The sequence below is a fragment of the Kryptolebias marmoratus genome, linkage group LG6 (assembly GCF_001649575.2).
Source record: "Kryptolebias marmoratus isolate JLee-2015 linkage group LG6, ASM164957v2, whole genome shotgun sequence".
NCBI classification, from domain to species: Eukaryota; Metazoa; Chordata; class Actinopteri; order Cyprinodontiformes; family Rivulidae; genus Kryptolebias; species Kryptolebias marmoratus.
Genome location: NC_051435.1, coordinates 19729550 through 19745922, shown reverse-complemented (window position 1 = coordinate 19745922; position 16373 = coordinate 19729550). Strand labels below are relative to the sequence as shown.

The 16373-nt window shown below is 38.7% G+C and overlaps 1 protein-coding gene across 1 annotated transcript; it reads left to right on the top strand.

Moving 5' to 3' along the window:
• The first annotated feature begins 9801 nt into the window (after window positions 1-9801).
• Window positions 9802-10895, top strand: LOC108250590 (trace amine-associated receptor 13c-like). The gene is made up of 2 exons (XM_017440539.1): window positions 9802-9968; window positions 10088-10895. The coding sequence occupies exons 1-2, from the start codon at window positions 9802-9804 to the stop codon at window positions 10893-10895; spliced, it is 975 nt and encodes a 324-aa protein (XP_017296028.1).
• The last annotated feature ends 5478 nt before the right edge of the window (window positions 10896-16373 follow it).

Genomic DNA, 16373 nt, shown 5'->3' with positions numbered 1-16373 from the left:
GAGAGAGAGAGCACCAGTTCCTTCTGTTAGCATTTTCTTGAATACCAAATAATGTTAGCTATGATGACATTATGTTATAAATGGTCAAATAACCACATTTATTGTTCAATCAACACTGTTTATGGTGGGGATGGTGACCTCAACTCGGGAAGTGATGGGTCAATGGCAGAGTATTTCAAAGACCTCCTCACCAGCATGTTTTCCAGTGAGGAAGCAGAGCCTGGGTACCTTGGTTTGGGCTCTACAATCTCTGGTGCTGAGGTCACCAAGGTGGTTAAAAAGCTCCTTGGTGGCAAGGCCCCAGGGGTGGACGAGATTTGCCCAGAAAAGGGTACAGTGCCTTCTCCAGGTCGGGGAGGAGATCCTGCCCCAAGTGGAGGAGTTTAGGTATCTTGGGGTCTTGTTCACAAGTGATTTAAAAAAAGGGAGCGGGAGATCGATAGGCAGATTGGTGCTGTGTCTGCAGTGATGCAGGTGGTGTACCAATCTGTCGTGGTGAGAAGAGACCTGAGCCAAAAGGCAAAGCTTTAGATTTACTGGTTGATCTATGCTCCTACCCTTATCTATGGTCATGAGCTTTGGGTAGTGACCGAAAGAACGAGGTCGTGAATACAAGCGTCTGAAATTAGTTTTCTCCGCAGGGTGTCTGGGCTCTCCCCTAGAGATAAGGTGAGAAGCTCGGTCATCTGGGAGGGGCTCAGATTAGAGCCGCTGCTTCTCCACATCCAGAGGAGCCAGTTGAGGTGGCTTGGGCATCTGGTTAGGATGCCTCCTGGATGCCTCCCTGGTAAGGTGTTCTGGGCACATCCCACCGGGAGGAGACCGAGGGGAAGACCCAGGACACGATGGAAGGACAATGTTTCTTGCTAGCCTGTGAAGGCCTTGGGATTCCCCTAGAGGACCTGGACCAAGTGGCTGAAGAGAGGGCAGTCTGGGCCTCTCTGCTTAGGCTGCTGTCACAGCAACCCGACTCCGGATAAGCGGAAAAAAATTGGTGGATGGATTAACTATTTATTTATTTAATTAATTTGAAATAAAATGGCACTCCAAACTCTGGAAGGTTGATACAACGACAGCATATCATTAATGTATTTTAGTGCTAAGCCGTTCAGTGATTTATAAACTAACAGAAGTATTTTAAAGTTTATTTTCTGCAATACAGGGAGCCAGTATAAAGAGTTTAAAACTTGGGTATGTGGTCTACTTTCTTAATTTAATGAGGACGTTGGGGGCAGCATTCTGATTAAGCTGCAGGCGCCGAATTGACTTTTCAGGGAGACCTATGAAAACAATGCTGCAGCAATCAATTTGACTAAAAATAAACAAATGTATAATTTTTTTAAAGATCCTGCTGGGACATTAGTCCTTTATTGAAGAAAAGGTTCGTCAGATGATTAAAGGGTGACTTTGTTATTATCTTTTTGTGTCTCTGAAAGTTCAGGTTTGAGTCCATTACTATACCCAGATTTTTGATCTGATCAGTAGTTTCTAACTGTAGTAACTGAAGCTGTGTGCTGACTCTTAATCACTTCTCCATTGGTCCAAAAATAATTACTTCAGTTTTATTTTTATTGAACTGAAGGCAGTTATGGCACATCCACTTATGGATTTGTTCTATGCACCTACTCAACACTTGAATAAATTCATAGTCACCTGATGACATTGTAATGTAAAGTTGTGTGCCATCTGCGTAGTTATGGTAGTTTATCATGTTGTTTGTTATAATCTGACCTAGTGGGAGCATGTAGATATTAAAAAGAATGGACTCTGAAACAGAACCTTGGGGAACCCAGCATATGATTTTTGTCAACTCCAATAAAAAGTAACCTACTGACACAAAAACGTCTCCGTCCATTAGATAACACTCAAACCAGTTAAGTACTGTACCAGAAAGCCCCACCCAGTTCTCCAGTCGCTTCAATTTAACATTTTAGAATGTATTACACATTCATACATTGGTGTCTCTTGTTTGTTTGTCATAATAAAAATTGTTAAATAAACCAGACACAATTTTTTATTCCTTTTGAAAAAATTACAACTTCCTGTATAATTTGTTCATCTGTTTTTTAAAGTGCTGCAAAGTCAATAAAAAGCTAAAACCCATTTTCTTGTTCATACAATAAGTTGGGCCTTAGAAGTTCTAATGTGATAAGAGTATGACATCAAGGAAGCCTTTTTATTAACCTATACTGAAAAGTAAGGGAAATTATGTTTGATTGATACTTTTTTGTAATACCAATACTCCTTGGTAATCCATATTATACCGTTAGAAAGACTGCGTAGTTCCCTTTAAATGGTGCCACATTTGTTGGGTAAATGCTTCTGTTAGTTGAGCAGCAAGGTTGAGTATGTGGGCCTTGCCCATGAAAAACCTGTAAAATCAAATCAAAATGCTGCCTCTCAATGTTTAGGGTTTCATTGTCAGCACCTGACATTGGTCACCAAAGACTGACAAATCATCATCAGCAGTTCACTGCAGATGACAAAGGTCTCCACTTTCCTCAGAAAGTACAGGCAGCGTTGTCCTTTTCTGTGGAATATTTGTGTGCGCACTGACCAGTCCAGTTTGTCACCCAGCTGCAGACCCAGAACATTTTTAGGAATCTGTTACTTTTGTGGAAAAACACGCACCGACATTCCCCTTCCTGAGCACACTTGCCAAGAGCACACCTGGCAGTGAATGCCACATCAGTGTCAGCCAAGAGGATTTTTTTCAAAGGCAGGACACCTATTAAGTTACAGGTGATGTGCATTCATAGCCAAAAATGTGAACATGATACTGTTCCTAAACAAAAACCCCTTAACAAAATCTTTGTCCTACCAGGAGGCTTTTGGGACCTTTGTAATTCAAGACTTTGGGAGTTGTTAGGTCATTTTATTTTCACTCATCATTTTTCATTTATCTATATAAACTCAGAAAAAAGTGCACTGAATCAGAGACATTTGTTTTGATTTTTGAATTGTATTTACTAAACATATGATGTAACAGTTTCCTCTCAGCTGTTGTAAAGTGATAATTTTGTATCCTTTGTTTAGTTAAAAAAAAGGTTATTGCTGTTCTATTGCTTCTGAAAAAAATTAATTTGATTATAGTAATAAATCATTTTCTATTTTTCTATTTTGCTAAGATTCTGTCCTGGATTTTAAATGTTTAATGATCCAGTTAAAAAAAATCACAAAAACACAAGATTTACTCAGATTTAGTAAAATGATGAAGCATCCACTTTATTAAAAAAAAAGTATCTGCATCAACGAAAGTGGCCCCATGATTTCTTGGTATTGTATTGATACCAAGTCTTGTAGTATCACACACCACTTCCAGCCACTAGACAATCAGATGCATTTTAATGAATACTTTATTTATTACTTGTACTTTATTTATCCAGTCTTGTCAGAACAAAAAATATATATTTTTTTTTCAAATACCTCAAACAAGATTTGGAAAATTATATTCATTATGCAAGACTTTTTGGTAGTACACATAAGTAGTTCCATACATAATTGTTTTTCTTGTTTATTCTTCCTTGTTTTTATTATAGTTATCTGCTATGGCAGTCTCTTTGAACCCACTTGAGGAAACCATGTAGAAAGGAAAAGAAGAATATCGTTGGTCAGAGTTTGACAGAATCTATGGGGAGGTACACGAGGATCATTTATAGTTTGAAGTTTGCTCTGAGAGCCAAGACAACTCAGGACAGCTCATTTTTGGTCTGATGATGGAAGGAGTTGAGCTCTGCTTTCCAGAACTCCTCAACACCTCCTGTAAAAAACAAAATCAATCTTTCCTTTACAGTTTGCTTATTTCCATTGTGCTATCCATTATGTCTGTTCTTACTGTAACTCTCAACCTTCTGGTCATCATCTCCATCACTCATTTTAGGTATATACTTATTTTATCTGTGTCACTGCATCAAAATAAGATGGTTAATGATACTGTTTGATTTGAATATTGAGCAAGAACTGATGTCTAATGTTTGTGTTACATTCTAACCTCCTCAGGCAGCTCCACACCTCCACAAACTTCCTCATTCTCTCTCTGGCTGTGTCAGATTTCTTTGTGGGTTTTCTTGTTTTCTTTCAAGTTATGATGATCGATGGCTGCTGGTATTTTGGTGACCTTATGTGTACCCTGTATGTCTTTTTAGACATAGCTATCACCTTTTCTTCAGTAGGAAACATGGTGCTCATTTCAGTTGATCGTTATGTAGCTATTTGTGATCCACTTCATTATCCCACCAAAGTTACTTTAAAAAGAATTCAGATCTCTGTTTCATTGTGTTGGACCTTTTCTCTCTTCTACTCCTCTGTTTTGTTAAGAAGTAACTTGGAGCTACTAAGCAGAAATGATTCTTGTGCTGGCGACTGTACAGTAGATATAGGATTGATTGAAATAGTTGCATTCACTATTATAACCTTCATTATTCCCATAACTGTTATAATAGCTCTGTATCTGAGAGTGTTTGTGGTAGCTGTGTCTCAGGTTCAGGCCATGCGCTCTCATATTGCAGCTGTCAAACACCGTAAAGTAACAGCTAAGAAATCTGAGATAAAGGCAGCCAGGACTCTTGGGGTTGTTGTGCTTGTGTTTCTAATGTGCCTTTGCCCGTATTTTTGCATCTCACTTTCAAGCCAGGACACTTTGCTCAATACCCTATCTGGGGTCTACGTTATATCTTTGTTTTATTTTAATTCCTGTCTCAACCCTCTGATTTATGCTTTTTTCTATCCTTGGTTTAGAAAAGCAACAAAAATTATTTTTACCCTTCAAGTGTTTAAATCTGGTTCATCTGATGCCAATATATTGTAATGTTAAACAATACAGATATTAATGTACAACTGAAATTAGGTTTTAACTGATGTCCTGAAACTGTAGCTTTTTTAAAGTGAGGCCTTTTGAAAAATGCTAATGATTCTAAAACCTTTATAACTAACACACAAAGTTAATTATAGGATTTTTTTGACAATAAAAGAAAATGTTGTTTGTTGATTTTTTTGTTCTCCAGAAGTCACTGAAATCAACTGCTGTAATCTGTTACTCTGCTGAAAATGATTTGTACACATGCTGGGGAGAAACCAGCATTTGTCATTTGTTTTGCAAACTTTAAAAACCTAACAATACATTTCAAACCATACCAAATCTGTTCATCTCACCTTGTTGATGCAAACCTACTCTTTTTCTTTTGTTTGTTTGTTTTTTTAAAAGTCACTATCTTTGATACTTAAGGAATTCTGCATCCTAATTGAGTTTAGTTTTGTCTAAATGTTGTAGAGTGGAATTGGAGAAAGCCTTTTTTAAGTCAAGTTTATTTGTACAGAACATTTCAGCAAAAATACATTTTAAGGTGCTGTACATAATGAAAACAAGAACAATATAATTAAACATTAAAAAGGAAGGTAAAAAAAAATAAAACAAAAAAACTTATAATAATGATGTTTCAGATATTTTAAATACAACAGTCAAAGTCAACTCTAAAAAATGTATTCTTAACCCTAAATTTAAAGAACTCAGTGTTTCAGCATTCTTGCAGTTTTCTGAAAGTTTGTTCGAAATTAGAGAAGCGAAAAAATTGAAAGCTGCCTCTCCATGTTTGGGTTTATTTCTGGGAATGTGGAGTTGACTTAAACCAGAAGACCTGAGTGGTCTGGTATTGAGAGCCATTTCATTCAAAATTAATTAAATAAATAAATAATTAGTGTTGTTTAAAAATAAATAATAAATGTTCAATTAAATAAATACATGTTCCCATGAAATAAAACATTTAAATAGAATTGTTTCTCAAGACTAATTTTTTATGTATTTCAAGATTTATATTATATTTTTTCAAATGTTTTTTATTATTATTTATTTGTTTAATAATGGAGTTTCATTTTGTGACACTTTTATTTTGTAAAGGTACTTTACATCTTTCAGAAGCTTTTATTTTTTTTCACAGAATATGCTGTAACACAGATTAAAATGTTCACTACAGAGCTTCAATGACTCTGTAGCAACAAAACCCTCCCTTCTTACTGCAACTTCTCATTGTCTCTTTAAATGTGTTACTGGGAAACCTTCAAAGTGTCAAGAAAAGAAAAGAGCAAGACCTAATGAGAGAGAGAGAGAGAGAGCACCAGTTCCTTCTGTTAGCATTTTCTTGAATACCAAATAATGTTAGCTATGATGACATTATGTTATAAATGGTCAAATAACCACATTTATTGTTCAATCAACACTGTTTATGGTGGGGATGGTGACCTCAACTCGGGAAGTGATGGGTCAATGGCAGAGTATTTCAAAGACCTCCTCACCAGCATGTTTTCCAGTGAGGAAGCAGAGCCTGGGTACCTTGGTTTGGGCTCTACAATCTCTGGTGCTGAGGTCACCAAGGTGGTTAAAAAGCTCCTTGGTGGCAAGGCCCCAGGGGTGGACGAGATTTGCCCAGAAAAGGGTACAGTGCCTTCTCCAGGTCGGGGAGGAGATCCTGCCCCAAGTGGAGGAGTTTAGGTATCTTGGGGTCTTGTTCACAAGTGATTTAAAAAAAGGGAGCGGGAGATCGATAGGCAGATTGGTGCTGTGTCTGCAGTGATGCAGGTGGTGTACCAATCTGTCGTGGTGAGAAGAGACCTGAGCCAAAAGGCAAAGCTTTAGATTTACTGGTTGATCTATGCTCCTACCCTTATCTATGGTCATGAGCTTTGGGTAGTGACCGAAAGAACGAGGTCGTGAATACAAGCGTCTGAAATTAGTTTTCTCCGCAGGGTGTCTGGGCTCTCCCCTAGAGATAAGGTGAGAAGCTCGGTCATCTGGGAGGGGCTCAGATTAGAGCCGCTGCTTCTCCACATCCAGAGGAGCCAGTTGAGGTGGCTTGGGCATCTGGTTAGGATGCCTCCTGGATGCCTCCCTGGTAAGGTGTTCTGGGCACATCCCACCGGGAGGAGACCGAGGGGAAGACCCAGGACACGATGGAAGGACAATGTTTCTTGCTAGCCTGTGAAGGCCTTGGGATTCCCCTAGAGGACCTGGACCAAGTGGCTGAAGAGAGGGCAGTCTGGGCCTCTCTGCTTAGGCTGCTGTCACAGCAACCCGACTCCGGATAAGCGGAAAAAAATTGGTGGATGGATTAACTATTTATTTATTTAATTAATTTGAAATAAAATGGCACTCCAAACTCTGGAAGGTTGATACAACGACAGCATATCATTAATGTATTTTAGTGCTAAGCCGTTCAGTGATTTATAAACTAACAGAAGTATTTTAAAGTTTATTTTCTGCAATACAGGGAGCCAGTATAAAGAGTTTAAAACTTGGGTATGTGGTCTACTTTCTTAATTTAATGAGGACGTTGGGGGCAGCATTCTGATTAAGCTGCAGGCGCCGAATTGACTTTTCAGGGAGACCTATGAAAACAATGCTGCAGCAATCAATTTGACTAAAAATAAACAAATGTATAATTTTTTTAAAGATCCTGCTGGGACATTAGTCCTTTATTGTAGAAAAGGTTCGTCAGATGATTAAAGGGTGACTTTGTTATTATCTTTTTGTGTCTCTGAAGGTTCAGGTTTGAGTCCATTACTATACCCAGATTTTGGATCTGATCAGTAGTTTCTAACTGTAGTAACTGAAGCTGTGTGCTGACTCTTAATCACTTCTCCATTGGTCCAAAAATAATTACTTCAGTTTTATTTTTATTGAACTGAAGGCAGTTATGGCACATCCACTTATGGATTTGTTCTATGCACCTACTCAACACTTGAATAAATTCAGTCACCTGATGACATTGTAATGTAAAGTTGTGTGCCATCTGTGTAGTTATGGTAACTTATCATGTTGTTCGTTATAATCTGACCTAGTGGGAGCAAGTTGATATAAAAAAATGGACTCTAAGATAGAACCTTCGGGAACCCAGCATTTGATTTTTGTCAACTCCAATACAAAGTAACCTATTGACACAAAAACGTCTCCGTCCATTAGTTAAGACTCAAACCAGTTAAGTACTGTATCAGAAAGTCCCGCCCAGTTCTCCAGTCGCTTCAGTTTAACATTTTAGAATGTATTACACATTCATACATTTGTGTCTCTTGTTTGTTTGTCATAATAAAAATTGTTAAATAAAGCAGACACAATTTTTTATTCCTTTTAAATAAATTAAACTTCCTGTAAAATTTGTTCATCTGTTTTTTAAAGTGCTGCAAAGTTAATAAAAAGCTAAAACCCATTTTCTTGTATATACACTTAGTTAGGCCTTAGAAGTTCTAATGTAATAAGAGTATGAGATCCAGAAAACTAATTTTATTAACCTGTAATGAAAAGTGAGGGAAATTCGGTTTGATTGATACTTTTTTGAAATACATGGTAATCCATATTATACCGTTAGAAAGACCCTTTAAAAAGTTCCCTTTAAATGGTGCCACATTTGTTAGGTAAATGCTTTTGTTAGTTGAGCAGCAAGGTTGAGTATGTGGGCCTTGCCCATGAAAAACCTGTAAAATCAAGTCAAAATGCTGCCTCTCCATGTTTAGGGTTTCATTGTCAGCACCTGACATTGGTCACCAAAGACTGACAAATCATCATCAGCAGTTCACTGCAGATGACAAAGGTCTCCACTTTCCTCAGAAAGTACAGGCAGCTCTGTCTTTTTCTGTGGAATATTTGTGTGCGCACTGACCAGTCCACGTTGTCACACAGCTTCAGACCCAGAACATTTTTAGAAAACGGTTACTTTTGTGGAAAAACACGCACCAACATTCCCCTTCCTGAGCAAACTTGCCAAGAGCACACCTGGCAGTGAATGCCACATCAGTGTCAGCCGAGAGGATTTTTTTCAAAGGCAGGACACCTATTAAGTTACAGGTGATGTGCATTTATAGCCAAAAATGTGAACATGATACTGTTCCTAAACAAAAACCCCTTAACAAAATCTTTATTCTACCAGGAGGCTTTTGGGACCTTTGTAATTCAAGACTTTGGGAGTTGTTAGGTCATTTTATTTTCACTCATCATTTTTCATTTATCTATATAAACTCAGAAAAAAGTGCACTGAATCAGAGACATTTGTTTTGATTTTTGAATTGTATTTACTAAACATATGATGTAACAGTTTCCTCTCAGCTGTTGTAAAGTGATAATTTTGTATCCTTTGTTTAGTTAAAAAAAAGGTTATTGCTGTTCTATTGCTTCTGAAAAAAATTAATTTGATTATAGTAATAAATCATTTTCTATTTTTCTATTTTGCTAAGATTCTGTCCTGGATTTTAAATGTTTAATGATCCAGTTAAAAAAAATCACAAAAACACAAGATTTACTCAGATTTAGTAAAATGATGAAGCATCCACTTTATTAAAAAAAAAGTATCTGCATCAACGAAAGTGGCCCCATGATTTCTTGGTATTGTATTGATACCAAGTCTTGTAGTATCACACACCACTTCCAGCCACTAGACAATCAGATGCATTTTAATGAATACTTTATTTATTACTTGTACTTTATTTATCCAGTCTTGTCAGAACAAAAAATATATATTTTTTTTTCAAATACCTCAAACAAGATTTGGAAAATTATATTCATTATGCAAGACTTTTTGGTAGTACACATAAGTAGTTCCATACATAATTGTTTTTCTTGTTTATTCTTCCTTGTTTTTATTATAGTTATCTGCTATGGCAGTCTCTTTGAACCCACTTGAGGAAACCATGTAGAAAGGAAAAGAAGAATATCGTTGGTCAGAGTTTGACAGAATCTATGGGGAGGTACACGAGGATCATTTATAGTTTGAAGTTTGCTCCGAGAGCCAAGAGAACTCAGGAGAGCTCATCTTTGCTATGATGATGGAAAGAGTTGAGCTCTGCTTTCCAGAACTCCTCAACAGCTCCTGTATAAAACAAAATCAATCTTTCCTTTACAGTTTGCTTCTTTCCATTGTGCTGTCCATTATCTCTGTGCTCACTGTTACTCTCAACCTTCTGGTCATCATCTCCATCACTCATTTCAGGTAAATACTAATTTGATCTGTGTCACTGCATTAGAAAAAGATGGTAAATGATACTGTTTGATTTGAATATTGAGGAAGAACTGATGTCTAATGTTTGTGTTACATTCTAACCTCCTCAGGCAGCTCCACGCCTCCACAAACTTCCTCCTTCTCTCTCTGGCTGTATCGGATTTCTTTGTAGGTTTTCTTGTTTTCTTTCAAGTTATGATGATTGATGGCTGTTGGTATTTTGGTGACCTTATGTGTGCCCTGTATTGCTTTTTAGACATAGCTATCACCTCTGCTTCAGTAGGAAACATGGTGCTCATTTCAGTTGATCGTTATGTAGCTATTTGTGATCCACTTCATTATCCCACCAAAGTTACTTTAAAAAGAATTCGGATCTCTGTTTCATTGTGTTGGACCTTTTCTCTCTTCTACTCCACTGTGTTGTTGAGAAGTAACTTGGAGCAACTAAGCAGAAATAGTTCTTGTGCTGGAGACTGTGCAGCAGATATAGGATTTATTGCAATAGTTGTAGATAATATTATAACCTTTATTATTCCAATAACAGTCATCATAGTTCTGTATTTGAGAGTGTTTGTGGTAGCTGTGTCTCAGGTTCAGGCCATGCGCTCTCATATTGCAGCTGCCAAACACAGTAAAGTAACAGCTAAGAAATCTGAGATAAAGGCAGCCAGGACTCTTGGGGTTGTTGTGCTTGTGTTTCTAATGTGCCTTTGCCCGTATTTTTGCATCTCACTTTCAAGCCAGGACACCTTGTTCAATACCCTATCTGGTGTCTACGTTATATCTTTGTTTTATTTTAATTCCTGTCTCAACCCTCTGATCTATGCTTTCTTCTATCCTTGGTTCAGAAAAGCAACAAACATGATTTTTACTCTTCAAGTGTTTAAATCTGGTTCATCTGATACCAATATATTGTAATGTTAAACAATACAGGTATTAATGTACAACTAAAATTGTCTTTATTGTTGTCATGAAATTGTACTTATTTTAAAATTAGGCCTTTTTTAAAAATGGTAAAGATTCTGAAACTTTTACGACTAACATATAAAGTGAATTAAAAGATATATTTTTGACCATGAGAAAAATTTGGTTGATGCTTTTGTTCTCCAGAAGTCACTGAAATCAACTGCTGTCATCTGTTACTCTGCTGAAAATGATGTGTTCACATGCTGGAGAGATATCAGCACTTGTCATTTGTTTTACAAGCTTTAAAAACCTAACAATACTTTTCAAACCATAATAAATCTGTTCATCTTACCTTGGTGATGCAAACCCCAGACTTCTTCTTTTGTTTGTTTGTTTGTTTTTCTCTATGATGCTTTAAAAATTCTACATCTTAATTGAAATTAGTTTTGTCGGAATCTTGTAGATTTGAACTAGAGAAAATTCAGTTCAACATCTTACACATTCATTCATTTGTGTTTTGTTTGTCATACCAACAACTGTTAATTAAGCGGACAAAGATTTGTCCATCCATACATTTTCTTTACCCACTTCTCCTTCCTGGGATACAGGGAGCTAGTGCCTTTTTCCAGCAGTCACTGTGCGAAAGCGGGGGACGACCTGGACAGGTCGTGAGTCCATCACAGGGCCACATAGAGACAAACAACTATTTACACTCTCACCCAGGGACAATTTAAGACTTACCAATTAACCTAACTGTATGTTCTTGGAGTGTGGGAAGAAACAGGAGTACCTGGAGCAAACCAACATGTGCATAGGGAGAACATGCAAACTTCATCCAGAAAAGCCCCAGGTCGGGACACCTCTAACCACTATGCCACTTGATAAATATTTGTATTATTTTTTATATATAAATTACAACTTCCTGTACAATTTGTTCATCTGTTTTTCATAGTGCTGCAAAGTCAATAAAAAGTTAAAACCCATTTTCTTGTATATAGTTTGTTAGGCCTTAGAAGTTCTAATGTAATAAGAGTATGAGATCAAGAAAACTTTTTATTAACCTATAATGAAAAGTGAGGGAATTTCTTTTTGATTTATACTTTTTTGTAATACCAATACTCCTTGGTAATCCATATTATACTGTTTGAAAGACTGCATAGTTCCCTTTGAATGGTGCCACATTTGTTAGGTAAATGCTTTTGTTAGTTGAGCAACAAGGTTGAGTATGTGGGCCTTGCCCATGAAAAACCTGTAAAATCGAATCAAAATGCTGCCTCTCCATGTTTAGGGTTTCATTGTCAGCACCTGACATTGATCACCAAAGACTGACAAATCATCAGCAGCAATTCACTGCAGATGTTAAAGGTCTCCACTTTCCTCAGAAAGTACAGGCAGCTCTTGTCTTTTTCTGTGGAATATTTGTGTGCGCACTGACCAGTCCAGTTTGTTACCCAGCTGCAGACCCAGAACATTTGTGAATCTATCACCTTGGTGGAACAACAATGCATTGACATTCCCCTTCCTGAGCAAACTTAAAAGTCAGAAATAAGTGCACTTAAGTGGAAATGTTTGCTTTGATTTCTGTATTGTTTTTGCTGCAAACTCAATGAGCTAAACCTCATACAGTTAGGCCATAGAAGTTCTAATGTATAAGAAAAAAAACTTTCTCAGTAATACATCTTCTACTGTCAAAAAGGCTGTGTGGTTACCTTTAAATAGTGCCGCATTTTCCTAAAAAATGCATATTTAGCTTAGCAGCAGCAGAGCTGAGTATTGACACGATTTCAGAGTATTGCCAAATGTGAGTAACCAGATGACAGACAAACACAATAGACTGTATAAAAGTAAGAGAGTTTATTCAGGATTGGGTAGGGGAAAAGGGGAGCAGGATCTGAAAGAGTAAAGGTTTCAGGTTAGACTCTTGGAAGGTTGGCGTTTGACTTTAAGGCTGTTATGATGGAGGCTTACAGAAGGTGAAAGGGTGCAGGCTCGGAGGTGCGGTTCCAGGAGTCCCAGGTGAATATTTACAAAGTGCAGGTAAGTGGTTTTCAGGTGGAGGTCGGTTGTGGTAACATCTCCGGTCGGTGAGTATTTAAACGATGTAGTCAGTAGGTTCGTTGGAGGCAGACAGGGTCTGAAGAAGATCCAACAGGTGAGTACTCGCACGGAACACGAAGGATCAGGTTTTCAGGACACCAGACCAGACTTGTTGCAGCAGGAGTTTCCAGGTAGTTAGATCTTAGGCAGGTGCGTGATGAGCAGAGACGGGCTACTAGGTGGTACACAGAGGACAAGCAGAGGTAAGTAATTTTCAGGAATACAAAACCTTGGTTTCTGGCTGAGACCGTTTACCCAGTAGCAAATGATGCTTCAGCGATGAGTTGTCTTCTTCTATGGCGTTTTCTGGCAGTTTGCAAACGCTGTGCATTACCACCATGTCAGGATTCAGACTATACCCAAGTGAGCAGCTTGGCAACAGACAGACGCAGAAACCAGCAGGTAACGGTAAGTGAATTTATTTACAGTGTAACAGAATATTTACAGAGGAGAACCGGAGCCAGGACCTGAGGAGCAGAGAATGAGGCGAGTATGGGATCGGTGAGGAGAGGAACAGCAGGTATGGCACAGGTAATATTCCTAGTGATAGTTCTTACGGAACAGGGACGAGTCCAGAACACAGAAGAGAGGACGAGATCAATCCTTGCCCAGCGGTGGTCCGGTGTAGGTTCCAGAGAGCGGGGTCCAGGTGAGGTGAGTATTTCCCGAGTGCAGGTAAGGTGACGATTCAGAAAGCAACTGACCAGTCTTGGGATCCAGATGGCAGTAGTAGCAGGAACAGGCAGGTTCAGTTGTGCAGGTGAGTACTTAATTAGACGGCAGGCACTTGAAGGCAGACCAGACTGGTTCCAGACGGGCAGGTAATCCTGAACACAGGTTTGAAGATACAAAAAATAAAGACTCGGATTACAACAGGGAGTACACAAAAAAACACCACTAAGTCTCTCTCAGGCTCTGCACTTTACCGCATGGTAAACAATGCTCCAGCACTGGTTTGGTTCACACTGCAGCCTTAAATACTCCTCCAACTCTGATCAGCCTGATCCGTCACAGGTGTGAGAGGAGTGGTGACGAGGCGTCCGTCACCTGCTCAGGAGACGCCCACCAGGAAGCACTCACACACACATACAAAACCACCAATCACCACACACCATCAACTGGACGGAGATGTGATTCAGAAATTTATTTGCTTTATATCTTCAAATCACCAAACATTCGCACACATGCTAAATCCTTTCAGCTAATTTGGTAACTTTCAAATATTTAACAAGTGCTAGAATTATATCCTGAGACTGATGTATCTTTAATAAATTAACCATTGTTACTGAACTCCCCATTACCCTTTCCAGTTCCTTCCTCTCTTTTATAAATTTTCTACAATGAATCAACACATGTTCTACGCCCTCTGTTTCCCCACAATTGGAACAATAACCTGATGGATGTTTTCCTATTATTTTTAAGCCATTATTTAAGCTAGTATGCCCAATCCTCAACCTGTTAATCCATATTTCCTCTCTCCTATTCATTATGTGGTAATGTGACCTTTTTGAGTTAATGTGATGTTTGCTGTGGTGTTTTCAAGTTATTTACTTTGGTGTTTTGGAGTTGTTTGCTTTTTTTTATTAGTTTATTTTGGGTTATTTGTCATTGGGTTGCTGTGTTGCATGTTTTGCTGATTTTGTTTTGTTTTTGAGGTGACGTTACTACCCACAGCCGGAAACGCCCACTTTGACGGCACAGGTGTTCTTCATTAGCCAAGAAGCGTGCAGACTGAGAAATCAGAGATAAAAGGGTGGCTGGACAGTTGAAGACACAGAGAGAGAAAGAGGGGTGCCGGATAGACGCAGGGCAGCGGAACGTAAGGACTGGAGGGTGTTGCAGAGGTTCGAGTAGCCGACTCGCCGTTGATGATCGGATGACTGGCTGCTGTGGAGAACGTAAGGGCTTGACAGTGCCGCAGAGGTTCGAACGGCCGACTCTCCGTTAAGGATCGGACGACTGGCTGCTGTGGAGAACGGGGGACTAGATCGTCGCCAAGATCTTCCACTAGAGAAGATCCCCCTGTTGGTTGCCGCGCAGGATCAGTCAGCTGGAGACGAGAAGGCACGGAGCGTTGGAGGGAGGATACGCCCTCCCCTCGTCTAGCTAAGACTCTGACTTTTAACTGTTTCCACCGACTTATTTGTTGACTCTGCCGCCTAGTACTGCACTGCATTTTATCTTTTTAACACCTGTCTTTTGAATAAATTATTGTCAATTTATTGGCTCGAGTTTAAAGCCTGCCACACTTCCTGCAGTTTTATTATATCAAATTTACTACTCGGGTCCCACAATTATACTACTATTGTTTCTTATGATTACCTCCTTCTGTACTTTATGTAAATGCCTTCCTCCTTCTAAATTCCATCTCTCCTGCCATATGTTATTTAATTTATCTTTAATAATTACTTTTATTTCTGCTTTACTTAGTGGGACATCATATTCAATCTCTCTTGCCTTAACTGCTTCTTTAGCCAACCTATCTGCTTTTTCATTGCCTACAATTCCTTTATGTGCTGGAACCCATGTGAATTGAATACTTATATTTTGTTGCTTTATACTATATACCAAATAACTAACTTAATCTAAAATATCTTGACAACTTTCAGATTTTCCACTGATAAATGAAGCCTAGGCGTAAATTCAGACTGGAAGACTTCAGCCTCATCTGCATCTAATCGCTGCGTCGAGCACCTCCACTCCAGCCCATCAGCATCTGACCGCGCCTCCAGCATATTCAATCGGCGAGCAAGCCTTCGTTTAAAAGGACTTCCATCATGGCCCCATTCGTTCGCCGGCCGAACTTCAGCCCACATCCACCCCTTCTCCACCCCCAGTTTCCCAGCTCCCTCAAGCTTCCTTCCCCTCTTCAACCTCCACCACCAGTGTCCGGCCCTGGGAAGACGCCTCTAATGCTCAACCTGAGCTTCTCGTCGAAACGCATTGCTATTGTTGGCACTCGCGTCTTCCGCCGAGGTCCGAGCGCCAAATATCTTATGTCATTCATGTCAAATAAAACCATTTAATTGCAGCGTCTCTTTGTCGTGAGTCTCTCCAGGTTGAGTACTACTGTAGTTAGGCAAGACATTGAATCTGAACAGATAACTACCTTTCTGGGTTTTACCTCCCCTACCCATTGCAATGCCAACATAATTGCCAACATTTCTGCTGAAAAAATTGATAAATTATCTGTTGTTCTTCTTTTATAACAACTTTTTGTTTAGGAATATATACAGCTACTCCTGTTTTACCATTTTCCTCTTTAGATGCATCTGTATATATTTGTCATACTTTCATACATTATATCTAAATACTGCTGAATAATTTGATACAAACCTCCACAGGACTGTTCTAACTTTTAAATTTACTATTGGCATTTCAAATATCCATGGA